The following is a 23138-nucleotide window of genomic DNA, read 5'->3' on the forward strand; positions in this document are numbered from 1 at the left end:
GCTCTACAGTGTTCACATTATCAACAACAGATGACTATTTTGTGTAAGGAAATTGCACAACAGGAATCTAGCAGATGGGTAAATACAAATATTTGCACATGCACAGTAGTGTGTTTTATGCCAGCTTTGATGCGAAGGAGCTTTATTCTTGGAAGATTTGTAAACTGAGGTAATACTCATTCTGGAATCTCAAGAGCTGTCACCATCTCAAGGACAACTAAAAATACATTTTCTTCTTGGCATTGACGGGCTTATATTACATGAACTAAAGAACCTGTTTAAGAGGAATACGTTTCACTTAAGTCTTTATAAAGTTTTGTGTGTTTGTGACATCTAAGCATGTAAAATAGGGAAGTGATATTGATAAAATGTTAATTGATGTGCAAGAGGGCAGAATATCACTTTGGGCCATCTCTCAACCAGTTGTACACAACCATTCCAGTCACATTCAGCTGTCAGATGGCAAAAGGATTGCACATTTTTGGCTTTTCACTGCTACAATAGAGATTAATCCATGTTTATATTAGTATTTCTTTTTTAATAACACATTGGATTCATTTTGTACCACTGGATGGCAGTATTACTTTACTTACTGTGCAAGTGTAACAGTCATAGCTTCCATTTAACTCAAGACAAAAATAATTTTCTTCTAAAGTATTGTTTGATATATTGTACATTGAAATGTAAGATAATTCTAACTGCAAAATAAGTTTTGGTAGTATAATTCACTGATAGTTGGTTTTTGGATTACATTGATTTTTGGATTACCTGATTTATCTTTACCATTAAATAGCTTTTTTTTTTGTTTTACAGAGTCTAATTTGGGTCGTTGTGGGTTCAGAGGATCATCACATCTTGGAATTCCATACAACCCTTCAAAGGTTGGTTTATCTATTTTTAGGTTAATTTTTAGTTACTCTAAATGCAATGCTTCATTTTTCTTGTGGTTTGTAGACTTGCTACCTGGAAAGTAAACTTATTTTTGTCAGATTACACATTTGCAATTAAATGTATCTTTTTGGACTTAGATTTTAATTTTCATATGAAGGGAGGATCTTGAAAAAATACCAGACAGATTTAGACTCAGTAGTTCTTAATCTGTGGGTTTTAAAAGTAGACTTCTTTCAGGAGCTTGCCTCGTCTGAGATAAACAAAGATGGGAAAGATATAGTCTCAGTTCTTACCTTTTTAACAATGCATGTGTAGTTTTGAGAGGAAAGCTCTGGTCATTGTGTTTTTTTCTATCTCTATAGGCTAAGAAGCCTATGAATGATTTTGGTACTCTTGCAAATTTTAAGACAGTTTTGGTGGAGGTGGGGCAAATGTTTGAAATTATTACTTATAATAAATTCTGACTTAACTGACTTGAAAATAAATTTTTATTCTTTATTTCTTCACAATCATGGTATATATTTATTTGCCACATGAGATGGTTCTCTAAACGTAATCATTTTTTATAAAGTTTAGAAAATATCTAGCTGGCCCTTCTGCTTTAAATTAGAGGAAAAGGGTACATGGTTCTTAACATGGAAACAAACCCCTTAAAACTTAACAGAATTCTTCCACTTTGAAGCAGCAAAACTTTCGATTAATAAAAAAAAAAACTTGCCTTCCACATTTCTGAGGCATGCTTTACAAAAGTAAACTGGAAATAATACATTTTATCACTGATTCTTGGTACTGTTTTCTTGAGGCAAGGATACGTTTTCTGTTCACTTGTCTGCTTTCAGTGGGTGTCATGGATAGAGGTTTGAGACATACCCTTCTCCTATTTGTGAATTTTCCAAAGTATCCAAAGCTTTGTTTCTGCAATTCTGTTTTTTCAGCAGTTATGTTCTGCCATGGCTTGTAACAACAGATGGGTACATATTCAAACCATATGATTATTTTTCCTAATAGGCACCTACTTTTCACCTATTACATTGTGTTATCTTGCATAGCCTGTGGAGGGAGAGTCGCATGAGTGGCATCATGAAAAGTGCACATGAGAGTTTTATTGTACTTTGTATGCATAACAATAAATCTGAATGGAACTGATTATATTGCATTGCATCTTTTTTTATAAAAGCTTTAGATTTTTGAATGAGCCTAGACACCTGCTTGTCAATACTTAGTTCATTGGGCTAATCAACACTGACTTTTATGGTCTTTCCTTGGCATGTTGTGCAAACACATCATAAAAAATGCTCAGAATGTTAATAGGACACAGTGCTGTAGAGCCCAACCATGCTAAAACTGACGGAAGCTCCATATGTAGAGCATGCTGGTTTGCTTTTATCCAGAATGAGAGCAACATTTTTTAGCAGGTAACTCACTTATACCAATCAATCAATAAATACATGGGAAAAATTTGCAAACTCAATGCAGAGATTATCTCTGTGAGACAGGAATGACAGCTGTGTACTACAACTCTGCTTATAGTAAAACACAAGTACCAAACTTTAATGTGATTAAAGCTAAATGTATGTCTATAATTTTTGTTCAGTTCTCGTAACTTGATTGCTAGCTACATGCACTGAAGCACAAGCATGTATGATGATACTGGGCGTCAGCAGGCAATATCTTTACAATGTAATAAAATAAGCTTCTATCAGTGAAAGACAGTATGACTTTTTCCAGTGCTTAATGTCTAGTTCTCTGTAGACCACCATTTCATATTTGGGTATCAACATTGAGTTTCGAGGTGAAATGTATATTCTTGAGTTAACTGTGCCCCTGGGGCTGAAATGTTGGCATAAAGGAAGACTAACCATGAATTGAAGTGTGCAGCTAGTTAAAATGGTTATATCTCGCAACAGTGGTGCTTTATTTCCTTTATTTCTTAAAATGACATAGATATATTTTACAATATGTATACATTCTCAAGACATGAATTATTACTTGATAGCACTTTTGGCTTGAAAAATGGATGTATTGAGTAAGATTTAATGCTTTTGTTGTTGTGTTGGGAGCCCAGTACCCTTCACTCCATTATAAAAAGCAAGAGCTGGCTTTGTATGTATAAAAATGTATAAAAATTGCTTTACTTTACAACACAACTTCATTTGTTAAATCAAGATATAGCTTGATTATATGTTCTCCCCGTGTCTGCGTGGGTTTCCTCCGGGCGCTCCGGTTTCCTCCCACAGTCCAAAGACATGCAGGTTAGGTGGATTGGCGATTCTAAATTGGCCCTAGTGTGTGCTTGGTGTGTGGGTGTGTTTGTGTGTGTCCTGCAGTGGGTTGGCACCCTGCCCAGGATTGGTTCCTGCCTTGTGCCCTGTGTTGGCTGGGATTGGCTCCAGCAGACCCCCGTGACCCTGTAGTTAGGATTCAGCGGGTTGGAAAATGGATGGATGGATGGATAAAGAAATAACCTCAACTTGAAAAATACCAAAATTATTTTTTAAATAGTCATTTGACCTAAGCTAAATCATTATGGCCAAGAGAACTTCAAGCTTTAGGTCAACCAAAAGAAAAAGCTTTTCAGTACAAATAACAAAAATGTAGTTGTCTGTAGTGTTGCTTTCTTTTTGGTAGATGTGGGTTTAACAGCATAGGGGAAATTTGGGGTTAACCTCTTTCTCTAGATCCAGAGTAATTGGTTGATATGACTACTACTGATGTTATGCCAGCTATGGCTCACAGGATCAAAGGCATGATATAATATATGTACGATAGACTATACACCGATTAGCCACAACATTAAAACCACCTGCGTAATATTGTGTAGGTCCCCCTCCTACTGTCAAAACAGCTCTGACCCATTGAGGCATAGACTCCACAAGACCTCTGAAGGTATCCTGTGGTATCTGGCTGCAAAACATTAGCAATAGATCCTTTAACTCCTATAAGTTGCAAAGTGGGGCCTCCATGGATTGGACACCCAGCTGTCCATGTGCTTTAAAACTAGAATCCCTGAAGCCTACGAAAAAGTCGTAATACTGGACCATCTTAAATTCTTTTGCATGTCATCATCAGCATCTTTGTTTTGCAAATGTGTCAGTCAGCTCAAGCAGCCTGCTATCCCATCCCCCTACCGACGTAGCTGAAGTGTAGGGCTGCAACTAATGATTATTTTGGTAGTCGACTAACCGTTCAATTGTTTTTCGATTAGTCACGATTATTTCATGCCTGACTATTTTGATGCCTGTGGTTACACATCCTGTTCTAGGCTCCAGTGCATGTCTTACCTCATCTGCTCACGTCTCTCTACCTGTGAATGTCACCCTGATGTCTCTGCATTAACACGATTAAAATTAATAATAATCAAATTAAAATAACAACCAGCGAAACATATGAATTTAAAAATAATCAGATGTTTTTATATTAGTGTGACCATCACAATAAACAAGAAATACATTAAACAATACAAACTAAAGTGCACATAGTCTTTAAACAAAAAAAATGCATTTAACTTAACCAAAAATGGCCACTGGTGTGTCTTAAAGTGCAAAAGTTTAAATAAAGCTTCAATGTCAAATAAAATTAAACAATAATGTACAGTTTATAAAAGATTCAGTTAATATATTTCTGATTGCAGTGCAGGAACGTGAGCATTTCGACATGCTCTGGTGCGAGGCTGGCTCTCTTCTTTGAGACAATGTTCCCAGCTTCTGAGAAGAGATGCTCAAAGGGAGTAGATGTAGCAGGAATACACAAGAATGATTTTGACAATAAGGCAAGAGTGGGATACTTTGCCTCACTTGCCTTTCACCAAGACAGAGGATTTTCTGTCTTTCAGATGGGCTGCTCTCCAAAAAACATCAACACCTGGCATGGGATAACAGTTACAAATTAGCTAGTTGGCTACATCTGAAATCTTTAATATTGACATGTTTAATATGCACTATTCTTATTTCAATAAGTAAATCTTACTTCATTAGTGATCAGTTGTTCGTGAGCATCTTATTCAGTGTTCTCATTGTCGCTGTCTGTTGAGTCACATCCAAGCAGTGAATCAAGAGCTAGTAGAGGTCTGTTTGAAGTTCTCTCTGCTGAAGAAGCACCTTCATCATCTGGTCCTGTTGCTTCTTCGAGCCCTGTGGCAAGTTAGGTGTTTTGAGTAATACTCCCATCCATGGACTGGAGGGCCAGAGCCTGTATTTTGATCTGAACACTGAATCTCTCTTCTGGTTTCAGGAATTTCAACTTTCGAAAACGTGGGTCTAGTGCAGTTGTAATGATCAGTTTGTTTGGATCATCATCTTTTAAGGTGATCTCATTTGACCATCGTGCAATGATCTCCTCTGAAGCAGCTGCCTGGAAGGCCTGCACAGCAGCTGTATCCTAAGCAGTGTGGGTGGATTTCAGAAGCCCTTTGACCAGTGGAGGCAGAGCAGAGACAGTCACATAGCTTTCCCCAATCAGATAGACTGTCCTGGAGAACTTTAGCCAGCACCTCTAAAATGATCCACTGATCAGCTTTGAGGTCTAGGTGTTGTTTCCCTCTTTGTGTTACTGTTGGGTCAGACAGAGTTGCAGTCAGTGGCCATCTTTTTTCCAGGAGGCGAGGCATCATATAATAAGTGCTGTTCCACCTGGTAGGGACATCTTGGACAAGTTTGTGCTCCTGGGTCCCCATCTGTTTCTGCTTGGTCTTCAGCTTGCTTGAAGCCAGTTCACTTCGTTTAAAGTGCTCTACAAGACACCTTGCTGCTCCAAGTGCTTTACTGATCTGAGGGTGTTTCAGTGCATTATTGATCACCAACTGCAAAGTGTGGCCTGCAGAGTGGACGGACATCCACCCATGTTTTTCCTGCAACATGTTAGCAGCCAGGACGACATTGGAGCCATTGTCATGAACAACTGCCACAATTTTGCTTGGACGGATCTCAAACTTTTCCATAGCCTGCTCAATCCATGCGGCGATGTTTGTCCCAGTGTGTCATTCTTCTAATGGCATGGTTGTGAGGCTGAGGCTAATGAGCTTCTATCCATCACTTATAAAGTGGCAAGTGATACCAAGATAAGCCTCTGTGGCAACACTGGTCCAGGCATCAGCTGTTAGGGCAATCTTGTTCTTGGCTGATTTAAGAACAGTTTTCAACTGAGTAATAGCAGGTTCATACTTTCCCTCAATGAGCTTTGTAAAATGAGTTCTGTAGGGTAACGTGTAGCCTAGATGAAATGTGTTGATCATCAGCTTGAAGCCCTGATCTTCAACCATAGATACAGGTCGCATGTCATTGACAATCATGTTCAGGATGCTTTCTGTAAACACTTCAGCTATTTGAGCAGTGCAAGAGCCTCTCTTCAGGATAAACTCGTCTAAACACCTTTGGTTAGTACCACTGAAACATAAAGAGCAACAGAGAAGGATGTTTTAATCATCACACTTTGAAGGAACGGTGTTGTAGTTTATCACATCATGTACTATATTATCCCAAAATAAAAAAATAACGGACTAAAATATGTAACAAGCTAATTACTGATATGCTCCAAAACACAAGTTACCTAACGTTAGTTAGAGATGGTTTACTATTCATATGAACTCAAATATTACACGAAAAAGAAGCTCAGCTACTCCTATTCACTCATTTACTATAGCTCCAAACACGTTAGCAAACATAACTGAAATTATATTCACTTAACCCTTAAACCGCCGGAACCAGCTGTAGTCATGTCTCAGTGCAATTTGGAAGCGTGCCGAAGCCAAATATATGCGGCGACGTACAGTGGGGCAAAAAAGTATTTAGTCAGCCACCAATTGTGCAAGTTCTCCCACTTAAAAAGATGAGAGAGGCCTGTAATTTTCATCATAGGTATACCTCAACTATGAGAGACAAAATGAGAAAAAAAAATCCAGAAAATCATATTGTCCGATTTTGAAGAATTTATTTGCAAATTATGGTGGAAAAAAAGTATTTGGTCAATAACAAAAGTTTATGTCAATACTTTATTATATACCCTTTGTTGGCAATGACAGAGGTCAAACGTTTTCTGTAAGTCTTCACAAGGTTTTCACACACTGTTGCTGGTATTTTGGCCCATTCCTCAATGCAGATCTCCTCTAGAGCAGTGATGTTTTGGGGCCACTCCTTCATTACCCGGGCGGTGTGTTTGGGATCATTGTCATGCTGAAAGACCCAGCCACGTTGGAAGGAGGTTTTCACTCAAAATCTGATGATACATGGCCCCCATTCATTCTTTCCTTTACACGGATCAGTCGTCCTGGTCCCTTTGCCGAAAAACAGCCCCAAAGCATGTTTCCACCCCCATGCTTTACAGTAGGTATGGTGTTCTTTGGATGCAACTCAGCATTCTTTCTCCTCCAAATATGACGAGTAGAGTTTTTACCAAAAAGTTCTATTTTGGTTTCATCTGACCATATGACATTCTCCCAATCCTCTTCTGGATCATCCAAATGCTTTCTAGCAAACTTCAGACGGGCCTGCACATGTACTGGCTTAAGCAGGGGGACACGTCTGGCACTGCAGGATTCAAGTCCCTGGTGGCGTAGTGTGTTACTTTGGTCCCAGTTCTCTGCAGGTCATTCACTAGGTCCCCCTGTGTGGTTCTGGGATTTTTGCTCACCGTTCTTGTGATCATTTTGACCCCACGGGGTGAGATCTTGTGTGGAGCCCCAGATCGAGGGAGATTATCAGTGGTCATGTATGTCTTCCATTTTCTAATAATTGCTCCCACAGTTGATTTCTTCACACCAAGCTGCTTACCTATTGCAGATTCAGTCTTCCCAGCCTGGTGCAGGTCTACAATTTTGTTTCTGGTGTCCTTTGACAGCTCTTTGGTCTTGGCCATAGTGGAGTTTGGAGTGTGACTGTTTGAGGTTGTGGACAGGTGTCTTTTATATTGATAACGAGTTCAAACAGGTGCCATTAATACAGGTAACGAGTGAAGGACAGAAGAGCCTCTTACAGAAGAAGTTACAGGTCTGTGAGAGCCAGAAATCTTGCTTGTTTGTAGGTGACCAAATACTTATTTTCCACCATAATTTGCAAATAAATTCTTTAAAAATCAGACAATGTGATTTTCTAGATTTTTTTTCTCATTTTGTCTCTCATAGCTGAGGTATACCTATGATGAAAATTACAGGCCTCTCTCATCTTTTTAAGTGGGAGAACTTGCACAATTGGTGGCTGACTAAATACTTTTTTGCCCCACTGTACATTCATTGAACTCCGCAACCAGCTATATTTGCTTCACAGAGTAATTTGCCAGCACACCGGAGCTGATTAGACGGTGTTGTATATTCGTTGAGCAGCCAGTTCATGACCACTGCCGGCCCAGGCAGAACTGCAGCAGCACTGTCTCTGGGATTCAGTCGCTGCACTGGACAAGCTTGTAATTATCAGCGTTTACCTCTGTTTATTTGCGTCCAGCGAGTTCAAGCGCAGTTGGAGTGGTGGCTCTGAGGCTAGAGATCTGCACTGGCAAGCGGAAGGTTGCCGGTTCGAATCCCGTCAATGCCATTAGGGACTCTGCTCTGTTGGGCCCTTAAGCAAGGCCCTTAACCTGCAATTGCTGAGCACTTTGAGTAGTGAGAAAAGCGCTATATAAATGCAAAAAAATTATATTAAAAATTATTATTATATTTACTGAATCAATGGTGTCAGTTGTACCTTGAATATATAATAATAAATTGTTGCAGTAGTTTTTTTTTAATAGTTTTTACAGTTCATTTGTAATGTGTAAAATGATCAGTGTTGCAGTAATTGTGATGCTCTCAGGCCCGGCTCTGCCGGTCATGCAAAGCGTGCATGCACGAAGGCGGCCGAACATAGACAAAACACAGTGAATTGTGGCAGCTCAATTGTATTGTTCAGTGTTTGTTTCTACAATCTTTGTTATTTTTAAAAGTGCAAGTTTAAATATAATTTTGGAAGTCATTTTACCTGTAAATTGGGAGGTAAAGTATGTTAAAGTATTACATATCTAGTTCATATGGTTTGGCATAAAGGGAATGTATAATTTTACTGATGAATTAATTAAACTTGTCGCTGATTTGTTAAATGCGTAAGTCAAGTTTTCTTCTACCTACGAAGAAATTTTCTTTCATTTTTTTTGACATTAACAAAATTGTGAAAATTTTAAATACACTGGTGTAGAAAACGAGTGAAGGTATTATAGGGTGAGGGGGCGGCTGAAATTAAATGGTACAATGGCGGCTTCGCCTCTAGAACCGGGCCTGGATGCTCTTTGCATGAAAAAATGTGTTCCTTTAAAATTTCACATTTTCTTTGTGAATTGTGATAATTACTTAAAAAGTGCAGCTAAAAAGTATTTGGCGTCCAGGGATGCATTAACCCCCAAGTATGTGGCGGTTTAAGGGTTAACTATCATTGTCGAAACCTTGATATACACATTATAATACAAACATCAACGTTAACACATGACACTAACTTTACTCTCTAAAACTTACCTCTCAAGAGATGGCGGCATCACAGCTCCAGGATGCTTGCATTTCAGATGCTCATGCATTGCGGTGGTGCTGCCATGAAAAGAAAGCTCTGCTTTGCATAATCTGCATTCAACTTTTTTTTTTCTTTTTCCCCTTCTCTATCCGACTCGCCATTGCAACCATGTTTATTTTCCTCTACGGTCTTCTTCTCCTCAGACGTTCTTCTTCATTGGTAGGACTGTGTGCAGTCTTGACAAACAATAACAAATGATACTGCCCCCAGACGTTCATGTAGTGCATTGCAGTTACAAAAAACAATGTGGTTCATTGTGACTGGAGCCTCTTTTGAAGGTTCTGTTTATGACGTGTCGACAATAAAAAATCCGTAGTCTACATCGTCGATTATGTTGACTAATCGTTGCAGCCCTACTGAAGTGAGAGTCAAAATTCTCAGAGCTCAAGTCTGTTTATCTGGGTGTGAAGTTCCTTGAATTGTATAGGGTAAATAATATATCATTATTTGGAATACATGCATTTCATGTGTGTTCCGTATCTACAAAGATCTAGGTAAATCTAGAATGAGCAGAAATGCGAGGAAAGAAATGTTGAACACATAACTAAAACAGAAACTTTTTTCATGTTATAGTACTAATGACAAAATGTTGACATGAAGTGTATAATGTGTGAAGACTGAAGTCCAAATATTAAATAAACACTTTCACAAAAGGTATAACAAAATAAGTGCACTTTCATTCAAGAATATAACTGAAGAAAAAGAAATTGGGTTAGGGTGTGATGCTGACACATCCGCTTGGCTGGTGCAGAGATAAGAACTGCTGTTGCATAATCAAGAGGTTGCAGGTTCTATTTCAAGTCCTTCCTGCATTTGCCATTTTGAGTAGTAAGCTGCTTTTATTGTTACTATTATAGAATAAAAACATACATTTGAATTGAGTCTGTAACAGCTGGTGTAAATTTATGGTACTTGTAAAGGTTAACGTTTTTTATTATTCAGTTTTATTCTCTCAGTCATGTTCTTGTTCCTCTTGATCTGACACTGTTAGTTTTCAAATAAAGACTTGGTATAACAGAGCTGAACTCAGATGAGGATGAGGGTTCTACATCGGACAAACAGAACAGAAGCCTTCCCCGCAAGAAACGTCCACTCACACATACGAACAACACAGACGCACCAGGCATAAAGGCGAAAAATTGCACTGTTTGGATGCAGCAAGAGGTTGAACGTCATCCTGCCAGTGAATCTGCCACACACGTCCTTCACCAAAACAGCAGGGCCTACAGAGCTTGTCAAGGTATCTTGCAAAGTTCTGTTTACAATTATGTTTTTTGATGGTCTTTACTTGAAAAACATGTATACTGTATGTTACATACATAAAAGCCACATCGAATGTTGTTTACCTATATTTATTTACTTATCTTCCTACAGCGTAAAGTCAAATATAGACTGCAGAGCTACCTGTGTTTGATCAATGTAGGCATGCTGACAAAGTACATGTCTGACTTGAGCTGCGTCGGTGGGGGATGTGATAGCAGGCTGCTTGTGCTGACTGACACATTTGCAATACAAAGACGCTGATGAAGAGGTGCGAGGGAATTTAAGGTGGCTCGGCATTACAACTTTTTTCGTAGGGTTCAGGGATTCTAGTGTTAAAGGATAACATGAATTATCAGTTCAGACCACCTTCTTCCATTGCTCCATGGTCCAGTTCTGATATACATGTGCCCATTGTAGGTGCTTTCTATAGTACAGTAATCCCTCCTCCATCGCGGGGGTTGCGTTCCAGAACCCCCCGCGAAAGGTGAAAATCCACGAAGTAGAAACCATATGTTCATATGGTTATTTTTATATATTTTAAGCCCTTATAAACTCTCCCACACTATTATAAACATTTCCCACACAATTATACAGCATAAACCCTTTGTATTTTCTTAGATATTAGGTAAGATTTATTGAAATTATGTATGTAAACACAGTTTATATACAGTAAAACCTAAATATTATTTTAAAGATATTGAACATCTCCGATATCACATATGTTACAGCCATTACGACAGACAGGCCACCAGCAATAAATACGTACAATGCAAGAAAAATTGTATACAGTAAAATGTGTGTACAGTGACACTAAACTATGTACATGTAATAAGTACTGTACGTAGATAATTAATTATGGTTACTCACCAACAATGACACAACGACTTGTCCGATAATGATGAGTTTAATTTTACTGCACAACAAAGGATAGCATTACAGCTCTTCTAAAGGAGCCCCTTCAGGCGACTGTGTAGCACCGCCGTTGTTCTTCTTCCAGCACTCTTCAATCCAAATCCCTAAAGCAGATTCCATCCAGACTACTGCCTTATCACGTCCACTTATAACTCGTTTTGCGCCCTGGTTAAAGGACACTGCGGCCGTAGATCTTATATGCTTTTCCTCCTTTTTAAATAAAAAGAATCGTGGACTCATTGATGCCGTAATGGTGTCCTGCAGCGGTGTAGCTGTTCCCTTCCTTCAACATATCCAAAACTTTTACCTTTTCTGCAATCATTTGAATCTTCTGTTGACGCTTGGACACGGCCCCTGAAGCAGTAGCAAGAGCACGTTAATGCTGAATGAGTGAGATGAGACTTCCTGGTTAATGCATCACTATGTCGCTGAGCCAATCAGCAACACACAGGAACTTAACTGCGTGCTCTGATTGGGTAGCTTCTCAGCCATCCGCCAATAGCATCTCTTGTATGAAATCAACTGGGCAAACCAACTTAGGAAGCAAGTACCAGAAGTAAAAAGACCCATTGTCCGCAGAAACCGCGAAGCAGCAAAAAATCCGCGTTTATATATTTAGATATGCTTACATATAAAATCCGCGATAGAGTGAAGCCGCGAAAGTCGAAGCGCGATATAGCGAGGGATTACTGTATATGAGGTTGGCATGGGCACTTTGACCAGTGATTGACTCTGCAGCTGCCTGCACAGCAAGCTGTGATTCACTGTTTGTTGTGACATCTTTATCTCATGTCTATCATTACGTTTTTCAACAGCTTATGCTACAGTAGCTCTTCTGTTGGTTCGGATCAAATCAGCTAAAATTCACTCCCCACATGTATTAATGAGCCTTGAGCACCCGTGACCCTGTTGCCAGTTCAAAATGACTCCGATCCTCGTGCTTGCCCATTTTTGCTACTTCCAACATATCACCCTGGTAGAACTGACTTTATTTTCTGCCCAATATATTCAATCCCTTGACAGGTGTGACTGTGTAATGAGATGATCAATTTTGTTCACTTCCTTTGTCAGTGGTTTTAATGTAATTGCTGATTGTTGTATTTGTTATCTGTTGTGTGACTTCCCTCAGTAGAAGAAGGTGTCTCTCATCAGGAAAAGAGAGGTTTAGTGTGCCCTGCACTGCTTGTTGCAACAATGTTCTTTATCTCGAAAAGCACAATGAAACTTAAGATATGAATTTCTCTGAGTCTTGAGAGTCATTTTATTGTAATATTTTGTTCCATTGTTGAATTTTAATTGTTCCAACAAGGATGCAAAAAGCGATTTATGCTTTACCTACATACTGTTTCCATTCTTGTTGTCTTTATGTAACTTGCATTTGTAATGTGTATTATCACCATTTCTCATGGTTGAAGTGCTGAGAACCAAGGTTATTATAGTTTTATCTTTTTATATTAGTTTTTATTTCTATATTTTTTCTGACCTTACTTGGAAATTCAGTTTAGTTTTAGTTTTCCTTCATCGTGTATTTTTAGTTTTAGTTTAGTTATTTCACAAAGACATTTCTATTTTATTTTTATATCTATTAGTTTCAGTTTTAGTAATTATGGCATGGAGCTCCTACAGAGTTTAGTTTTGTGTCACAATCAGACAGCACTGTACACTTAACAGATTACGGATACGAGTTTAATGTTAGTGGAAGCTTACTACACTACATGGTTTGTTTACTGGTTTGATAAAAAAAGCATAATCAAAACTAGATACTGAATATGAACAATTTTATAATTTTTAAAATATTTTATCATGAAAATCATGGAGGCTTAGGAAGAACAGGGCTCTTAGACTTGAATCAGTCTGCAGACCCCACCCAGCTGTATTGAGGGAAACAAAGAAAATCAAGCATGAAGTTTCAAAGTTAGGGGCATTGAGACTTGAATAGCCAACATAAAGGACAGTAAACCCATAATGAGCAGAGCAAGAGCAGGTAATAGGAGTATGGACAGGCATAAAATGACAGAGGCAGCATCGGAGATTAAGAACAATATATACATTATCTAAACCTGTTTATCTAGAGCAGGATCGCAGGAAACCTGAAACCTACCACAGCAGGTTTGGATGTAAGGCAGGAAAAATCCCTGGTATGTAATATGTATGATATGGCTGATGTTATGAACAAAAAGAATATGATATTTCAACTAATATCTATTTTGAGAGAGAAAAACATTGAAAAAAGGGAGACAAATATTTTAAAATGTAATTCTGCTAATGGATTGCTTTCACAATATCAGGTATTTTGAGTTGTGAATATGAACTAAAAAAGATAAATTTATAAATATAGAATAAATACAAAAACCCATTAGCATGTTTAGTTTTTCATCACTTCATCACTCTCTTCACCTACCTACTTTTGTTTGTATTGCTTTGTTGTTAAACCATGTTTTAAAGCAAAAGTGATTGGTCAGCAACAATATGCCGATCTTGTATGATGACCTAGTCAGTCTCTTGATCAGTGCCATTTTATTTTCAAAAACCGGGAGTCGTCTCCTCTCGACTTTCCAGTATACTCAGATATGGGGATGGAATTTTGAGGACAAGATTATATTTTTACATTATGTGCATTAAGGAACCATCAACAACGAATGAAATCAAATTAATAATATATTGCACAATTGTTATAAAAGTAAAGTTGAATAAATTGGACTCTGCATGAATAAAAAAAAATAGAGCATGTGTTCAGGTAAAGTACTACTTCCGGGTGATGGATTTGACCCAAAAGTTAATGCAGATCTACAATTTTGGTGTAACAACCACATGCCGAATTTCATCCATTTATCCAGTAGCATTTTTGAGTTACTGTGTTTACACACACACAATTCCAAAAAATTGTATTTTTGGACTCTGGGAGGTCTATAACGTCAAGATTCATCAAAATATCGAGGTCGAATTTTTTCATGATTACTATACTTTCTCTATACTTCGTATATGAGAAAGTAAAAAAGATTTCTCATGTGCGAAGTGGCAGGTGAATTGCTGTCAACAAAAAGCAGTCTTTGACGATGTGGGTTCCACTCCATGCTCCCATCTTGCTTCTGGGAGCTCTGAACCTGACACCGTGGGTAATGTCACCGATGAGCTGGTCAGTGAGGCACAACAATGAAGCAAGTGGATGGTGCAAAAGTGCTTTTATTAAAAACAGTCAAAACAAAGTGTTCAAATTAAAGTGCAGTGCATCAAAGTTAATAAATCCATAAAAAACAGTGAATTGTGGAAGTTCTTTAAAAACAATGAGGTTAAAACAATGGCTGGAAGCAGTCTTTTAAAACAAAGCCCGGTGGATTCTTTTACTGGTGACTCCCCTGTTTCTCCCATCCAGGCTATGCACCAGGGGCGTCACCCTACATGCAGCTGACCTTCTTTACTTCTCTGGTCTAGTGGCCCCTCTGATCCCTGGCTCCGGTTCTGCTCACCCAGACCGAGACTTGGGCTCCTCTGCGACCGAGACACTTACGCTGGGGCTTCCACTTCCCAAGTCCCCGACTCCCACTGCCTTCACTGCGGCTAGCCAACCTTCTCCCAGTTATTCGTGCTCCAAACAAGCGCTCAGCAGGAGCGACCACTACTGTCGGCCCTCGGGTGCCGGCCAAACACCCCACTCGGACATGCCTCTCCCAGCTGCCTGCAATCAGCGCAAGCCTGCGCGAGCTTGCTCATTTGTTCTCCCTCACTGGCTTTCTCCGTCCTGCTTCCTGCCGTCTTCTTCACTCTTAACCTCCCTTCACATTCTTTTTTTTTTCTTTCTCCTTTTCCTCTCATCCGCCTCGTGCTTCTATTATATATTACGGGTACGTGGATCTGGTGTGGTAATTAGCAGCTCCCAGCAGCAATTACAGATGTGGATGACTCCTCACCTGTACACTTAAATGAGGACCGCCCACATCACGAATCGCCCGGGAACTGCTCCAGCCACACTACCATGCCCCCTCTCTAAGCCGCGATTATTTATTTAAAAAGTGGTCTTTTTGACTTGAGCTGTGGACCCGCTACACCACACAGTCATTCGTGATTTTTCTGTCCATATGGTAAACGTTTTGTTGACCAGCACATTCTGATTTCAGCCATTTGAATTACATCTTGATATACAGGAAGCGCAAAGAAAGGCGGCACGTAAATTGCTTTCTATTCCACATGCTTTATGCACCTGCATTCAGCTTGCTCTGTCACCGCAAATGCTGTGTGAACAGCCACCCTCCATCACCAGGTGCCGTTCACTGGATGAATATGTGCGGGCGGCTCGTGGTGGATGACTTTCTGTTTGAGTTCAAACTTACAAGGGTTAAAGACTAGCGGCAAGAATATTCATTCAAAAATAAAAATATTTTAGTAAATTATTATTTTATTTCAGTTAGTATTTCCAGCTACTTTAATAGTTTCGTTTAGTTTTAGTTTTTCATTTTGGTTTTGTTAATTATTTTATTTCAGTTTACAAAAATGTTTTTTTAATAATAGTTTCAGTTTTGATTTTAGTTTTCATTACCTATCATAACCTTGCTGAGAACTTTTTCTATGTTGAACAATGATTAATTTATCCATAAATTAGAGTAAACATACACAAACTATATGAAATCGGTGCTTAAGGAGAAAAAAAATAATCGTACTTAAACTAATGAATTTTAAATAATTATTTAATTCCTATAATATTGCTTGAAACAGCAAATAAAACAGCATTGAACATTGATTAAAGTCCTTCATAACTTTAAAGTACCTTGTGCTTAAGGTCTTTTTTTTTTATGGTTTTACCTACTAGTAAAATGTGCTATGTATATCTTATGAATATTGGATGAACTTTGATCTCGGAGTACAGCTGGGTCTATGCAAATGTCAAATGACACCAGCAGCAGTGAGGTTGGCTTTGGTCACATATATATATTGTGAGCTGGGGGGATGATCGCACCCTCAGAGAATACAGACTTCCTGGGAAAACCCCTGAAAAATGTTGACAGACTACCTTCACATTGCTCCTTACCTTAGTGGCGGCTTTGTCGCGTGATAAGCCTCTCACAAAATATATATATATATATACACATACATACATATATGTATACATACATGCGTGCATACATAAATACATATATGTACAGTGGTGTGAAAAACTATTTGCCCCCTTCCTGATTTCTTATTCTTTTGCATGTTTGTCACACAAAATGTTTCTGATCATCAAACACATTTAACCATTAGTAAAATATAACACAAGTAAACACAAAATGCAGTTTGTAAATGGTGGTTTTTATTATTTAGGGAGAAAAAAAAATCCAAACCTACATGGCCCTGTGTGAAAAAGTAATTGCCCCCTGAACCTAATGACTGGTTGGGCCACCCTTAGCAGCAATAACTGCAATCAAGCATTTGCAATAACTTGCAATGAGTCTTTTACAGCGCTCTGGAGGAATTTTGGCCCACTCATCTTTGCAAAATTGTTGTAATTCAGCTTTATTTGAAGGTTTTCTAGCATGAACCGCCTTTTTAAGGTCATGCCATAGCATCTCAATTGGATTCAGGTCAGGACTTTGACTAGGCCACTCCAAAGTCTTCATTTTGTTTTTTCTTCAGCCATTCAGAGGTGGATTTGCTGATGTGTTTTGGGTCATTGTCCTGTTGCAGCACCCAAGATCGCTTCAGCTTGAGTTGACGAACAGATGGCCGGACATTCTCCTTCAGGATTTTTTGGTAGACAGTAGAATTCATGGTTCCATCTATCACAGCAAGCCTTCCAGGTCCTGAAGCAGCAAAACAACCCCAGACCATCACACTACCACCACCATATTTTACTGTTGGTATGATGTTCTTTTTCTGAAATGCTGTGTTCCTTTTACGCCAGATGTAACGGGACATTTGCCTTCCAAAAAGTTCAACTTTTGACTCATTAGTCCACAAGGTATTTTCCCAAAAGTCTTGGCAATCATTGAGATGTTTCTTAGCAAAATTGAGACGAGCCCTAATGTTCTTTTTGCTTAACAGTGGTTTGCGTCTTGGAAATCTGCCATGCAGGCCGTTTTTGCCCAGTCTCTTTCTTATGGTGGAGTCGTGAACACTGACCTTAATTAAGGCAAGTGAGGCCTGCAGTTCTTTAGACGTTGTCCTGGGGTCTTTTGTGACCTCTCGGATGAGTCGTCTCTGCGCTCTTGGGGTAATTTTGGTCGGCCGGCCACTCCTGGGAAGGTTCACCACTGTTCCATGTTTTTGCCATTTGTGGATAATGGCTCTCACTGTGGTTTGCTGGAGTCCCAAAGCTTTAGAAATGGCTTTATAACCTTTACCAGACTGATAGATCTCAATTACTTCTGTTCTCATTTGTTCCTGAATTTCTTTGGATCTTGGCATGATGTCTAGCTTTTGAGGTGCTTTTGGTCTACTTCTCTGTATCAGGCAGCTCCTATTTAAGTGATTTCTTGATTGAAACAGGTGTGGCAGTAATCAGGCCTGGGGGTGGCTACGGAAATTGAACTCAGGTGTGATATACCACAGTTAGGTTATTTTTTAACAAGGGGGCAATTACTTTTTCACACAGGGCCATGTAGGTTTGGATTTTTTTTTCTCCCTAAATAATAAAAACCATCATTTAAAAACTGCATTTTGTGTTTACTTGTGTTATATTTGACTAATGGTTAAATGTGTTTGATGATCAGAAACATTTTGTGTGACAAACATGCAAAAGAATAAGAAATCAGGAAGGGGGCAAATAGTTTTTCACACCACTGTATATGTATATACATATACTATACAGTAATCCCTCGCTATATCGCGCTTCGACTTTCGCGGCTTCACTCTATCGCGGATTTTATATGTAAGCATATTTAAATATATATCATGGATTTTTTGCTGGTTCGCGGATTTCTGGGTCTTTTCATTTCTGGTACATGCTTCCTCAGTTGGTTTGCCCAGTTGATTTCATACAAGGGACGCTATTGGCAGATGGCTGAGAAGCTACCCAACCAGAGCGCGTATTACGTAATAAATAAAACTCCTCAAATATATTGTGAGCACAGGGGCTGTTCGCACCCCTAGAGGATACGGCCGCTCCTCAAATTACGCTGAAAGATTACCTTCACATTGCTCTCTTTCTTGCTGGGCTTACATATGGCTGATTTGTCAAGCGATATGCTTCCAGCACGGTGCTTCGCATACTTAAAAGATCAAACAGCACATATTGATTTTTGATTGTTTGCTTTCTCGCTCTGACATTCTCTGCTCCTGACGGAGGGGGTGTGAGCGGGGGGGCTGTTCGCACCCCTAGACGATACGGACGCTCCTCTAAAAATGCTGAAAGATTACCTTCACGTTGCTCCGTTCTGTGCAGCTGCTTTATCAAGCGACATGCTTCCTGTACGGTGCTTCGCATACTTAAAAGCACGAAGGGCACGTATTGATTTTTGATTGTTTGTTTGTTTTTCTCTGTCTCTCTCTCTGACATTCTCTGCTCCTAATGGAGGGGCTGTTCGCACACTGACCTAGAGGATACGGACGCTCCTCTAAAAAATGCTGAAAGACTACCTTTACATTGTACCGGCAGTGCTTCGCATACTTAAAAGCCAAACAGCCCTATTGATTTTTGTTTGCTTTTTTCTCTCTCTCTGACATTCTCTGCTCCTGACGTGCACTACTTTGAAGAGGAAGATATGTTTGCATTCTTTTAATTGTGAGACGGAACTGTCATCTCTGTCTTGTCATGGAGCACAGTTTAAACTTTTGAAAAAGAGACAAATGTTTGTTTGCAGTGTTTGAATAAAGTTCCTGTCTCTCTACAACCTCCTGTGTTTCTGTGCAAATCTGTGACCCAAGCATGACAATATGAAAATAACCATATAAACATATGGTTTCTACTTCGTGGATTTTCACCTTTTGCGGGGGGTTCTGGAACGCAACCCCCGCGATCGAGGAGGGATTACTGTATGTGTGTGTGTGTTATTAGTGGCTAAGCGAGTTTTCAGTTTCCTCGGAGGAGGAGCCCTTACCCCAACTCCACCTCTCACTTCTGGGCAGGACAGACACACACACACTTCCATACGTAGACATTTATATATAAGATATATATTATATTTGTATCTGGAGATCCACAAAGGGAGAAAATTAATATAAATGAACTTAGCCCCCAAGGTGAAATTTGTTTTTTTACAAAAGCTGGGTTCATTATATTATTACATATTTTTATTTAATTAACAACAAACATCTCTCAAATATGAGCCAGAATGGCTGCAGGTAGTGCAGGTAGAATTTCTCCAGCCAAACACAACATCGCTGATTCAGCGTATGGATCAAGGCATCATATGTGCGTTCAAGGCTCTGTACACGTGCAACACCCAATGCCACCTCGTCGAGGCAATGGATTCTGACGAAAACTTCACACTGAAGGAGTACTGGCGTCAGTATACGATAGCAACGTGTCTCCAAAATTTCCAAAGTGCGCTGAGGAAGATGAAGAAGGAAACTTTAAATGCCTGTTGGAAAAATTTCTGGCCAGAATGGGTCCACGATTACAAAGGGTTCTCTCCTGACGAAATTCATGATTTAGCATTGGACAAGGCAGCCAAGCTGGCTAAGTTGCTAGGAGGAGAAGGCTTCAATGACATGACGCACAATGATGTTAATGACCTCTTCGATAAACACTCAGATCCTCTAACAGACGAGGATTTGATTGAACTCATGAAGTTTGCAAGTGAGGAGGAGGAGGAAGAAGAGGGTTCAGGGACGAAAGAAGATGAAGGCCTATCACTTAAACGGCTGGCAGTAGTTGTGAGAATGGCCAAACAACTGCAGGCAATGATAGACGATTGGGATCCCAAAATGCTTCGGGCATTGCAGTTTCACAAAGCCATTGATTCAGCCATTGAAGTCTATAAAAAAACTTCTCGCCCAAAAGAAGAAGCAATGCCAGCAACTGCCTATAACGATTTTCCTTGCCCCAACAAACAAAGAAGACATGCCTACGCCTTCAGCGGAAGTTGCCATCCAGCAGCAGAAAGATACCCCTCCTAAACCACCTGAAGGCGAGCCTTCAGAAGAGCTGTAAATGCTCTGCTTTACTGTGCAGTACGTACTCGTCACCTACATACATATTTCATCGTGTGCTGCACAGCTAATTCATCATCATCATTCAATTTATGGAGTGTATCTTCACTGGCAAGTACCCATACTGCACTTAAAATGTTTTTATTTTTAAATATTCCATTACGTATACAGAGATGGAGAGATGTGTATATATACATTACATATTAATATTATTTTTAGTATGATGATGATTATTATTATGTTACTCATATCTTTAGCCCGACATCTTCATTTCATATATGTTTTCAAAGTGTGTTTTAATAAATTTACATGTGTTTAAAGTGTGTGGGAGGGATATTTTAAGGCTTAAACTATAAAAAATAATGTCTTTCTATTATCACGAATATTCACCTATCGCTGATGGGTCTGCAATGTAACTTCTGCAATAGGCGGGGGATTACTGTACCCCATTAGTGAAGAATCCTCTGTAGATTTCTGCAAATGGCATGACCTGGTGTTATGTTTATAGTCTGAAGTGTACAGAGGGAAGAGAAAAGGAGACAGAACTGTTCCTTGTGGTGCTCCAGTGTTGCTTATGTTGATATTGGAGACACAGTCCTTGAGTCTCTCAAACTGCAATCTGCCTGACAAATAATCCATTATCCAGGACACCATAGGCTCATCCATATGTATACTGTACCTATGATCTTAACAGGGATTATTGGATGGTATTGTAGGCACTGGAGAAATCAAAAAACATAAATTTTCACTGTGCTGCCTGTTTTGTCCAGTTGAGCAGAGTAATAATTGCATCGTCCATTCCAATCGTTGTCCAAAAGGCAAATTACTGTGACTCCACATGATCTACCACAAGAGGACTTCATTGTCCAGGATCGGTCTATCAAAGGTCTTCATGGTGTAAGACATAAGTGCCACTGGTCTGTAGTAATTAGATCAAGAAATGCCTTCCTTTTTTTGCATCAGGAACAATACAGGAAGCTGCACTTTTTGCAGCCTTGATGACAGGCCAAACAGGTTGGTCGGTACAGGCCTTAAGAACTCAAGGAATGACTTCTGTCTCGTCCTTCTGCTTTTTCTGTATGTAGTTTCCTCAGCTGTCTCCACACTAAGTTGTCAGATAGGGAGCAAGTGAGGAGATGTATATCAGAGGTGGACTCATCACTGTCCCTTCATTGAGACTACAACAGGATATGATTACAAATAACTTCTTTTGTGTGGATCCAGCATGGTGCAGAGCAAATTCAAGTTGTGCTTTTCAGAACTTTATGGATTTTTTTTTTCTCCAAATATTTTTGATCTGTGGTTGGTTGAAGCTTCAGATGCAGAACCCACGGATACGAAAGGCCAACTGTAATAAGTTTTTATCATTGTCCTGAGCTTGAGTCTTACTTTCGCATGTATGTTGAAACCCATTGTCAAAGATATAAGGCAATAGCCACTAAAATGTTTGTGGCAGCCACCTGTATAATTTTCTTGGCTGCAAATGGAATAATTTTTAGTACAGATGTGTACAGGTTCGAGTCTAAAACAGAACTAACTGGTGGGGTTGAGATGGTGGGTTTTTAAAGTGCGGCTGAAGAAGTGAGGTAATTATGACCGGAACTGGAAGTAACGTCATTGGGCTTGTGACTGGAAGGGGCGTCTTCTGGACCAGAAGTGATGTCATGGGCCTCCTGACCGGAAGTGACGTCGTGGAGGCCAGGCAAAATTTCCTGTAATCAGTTGGCCCAACAATATACAGTGGTGTGAAAAACTATTTGCCCCCTTCCTGATTTCTTATTCTTTTGCATGTTTGTCACACAAAATGTTTCTGATCATCAAACACATTTAACCATTAGTCAAATATAACACAAGTAAACACAAAATGCAGTTTTTAAATGATGGTTTTTATTATTTAGGGAGAAAAAAAATCCAAACCTACATGGCCCTGTGTGAAAAAGTAATTGCCCCCTTGTTAAAAAATAACCTAACTGTGGTGTATCACACCTGAGTTCAATTTCCGTAGCCACCCCCAGGCCTGATTACTGCCACAATCAAGAAATCACTTAAATAGGAGCTGCCTGACACAGAGAAGTAGACCAAAAGCACCTCAAAAGCTAGACATCATGCCAAGATCCAAAGAAATTCAGGAACAAATGAGAACAGAAGTAATTGAGAGCTATCAGTCTGGTAAAGGTTATAAAGCCATTTCTAAAGCTTTGGGACTCCAGCGAACCACAGTGAGTGCCATTATTCACAAATGGCAAAAACATGGAACAGTGGTGAACCTTCCCAGGAGTGGCCAGCCGACCAAAATTACCCCAAGAGCGCAGAGACAACTCATCCGAGAGGTCACAAAAGACCCCAGGACAACGTCTAAAGAACTGCAGGCCTCACTTGCCTCAATTAAGGTCAGTGTTCACGACTCCACCATAAGAAAGAGACTGGGCAAAAACGGCCTGCATGGCAGATTTCCAAGACGCAAACCACTGTTAAGCAAAAAGAACA

The 23138-nt window shown here is 39.5% G+C and overlaps 1 protein-coding gene across 1 annotated transcript in view; it reads left to right on the forward strand.

Moving 5' to 3' along the window:
• Positions 1 to 23138, forward strand: part of pggt1b (protein geranylgeranyltransferase type I, beta subunit) — an 86556-nt gene that overhangs the window by 16738 nt on the left and 46680 nt on the right. Inside the window, exon 3 of the mRNA XM_028805277.2 lies at positions 814 to 881. Within this exon, the coding sequence (XP_028661110.1) occupies positions 814 to 881 (68 nt within the window). The remainder of the gene's footprint in view (positions 1 to 813; positions 882 to 23138) is intronic.

Source organism: Erpetoichthys calabaricus, chromosome 7 (assembly GCF_900747795.2).
Source record: "Erpetoichthys calabaricus chromosome 7, fErpCal1.3, whole genome shotgun sequence".
Classification (NCBI taxonomy): domain Eukaryota; kingdom Metazoa; phylum Chordata; class Cladistia; order Polypteriformes; family Polypteridae; genus Erpetoichthys; species Erpetoichthys calabaricus.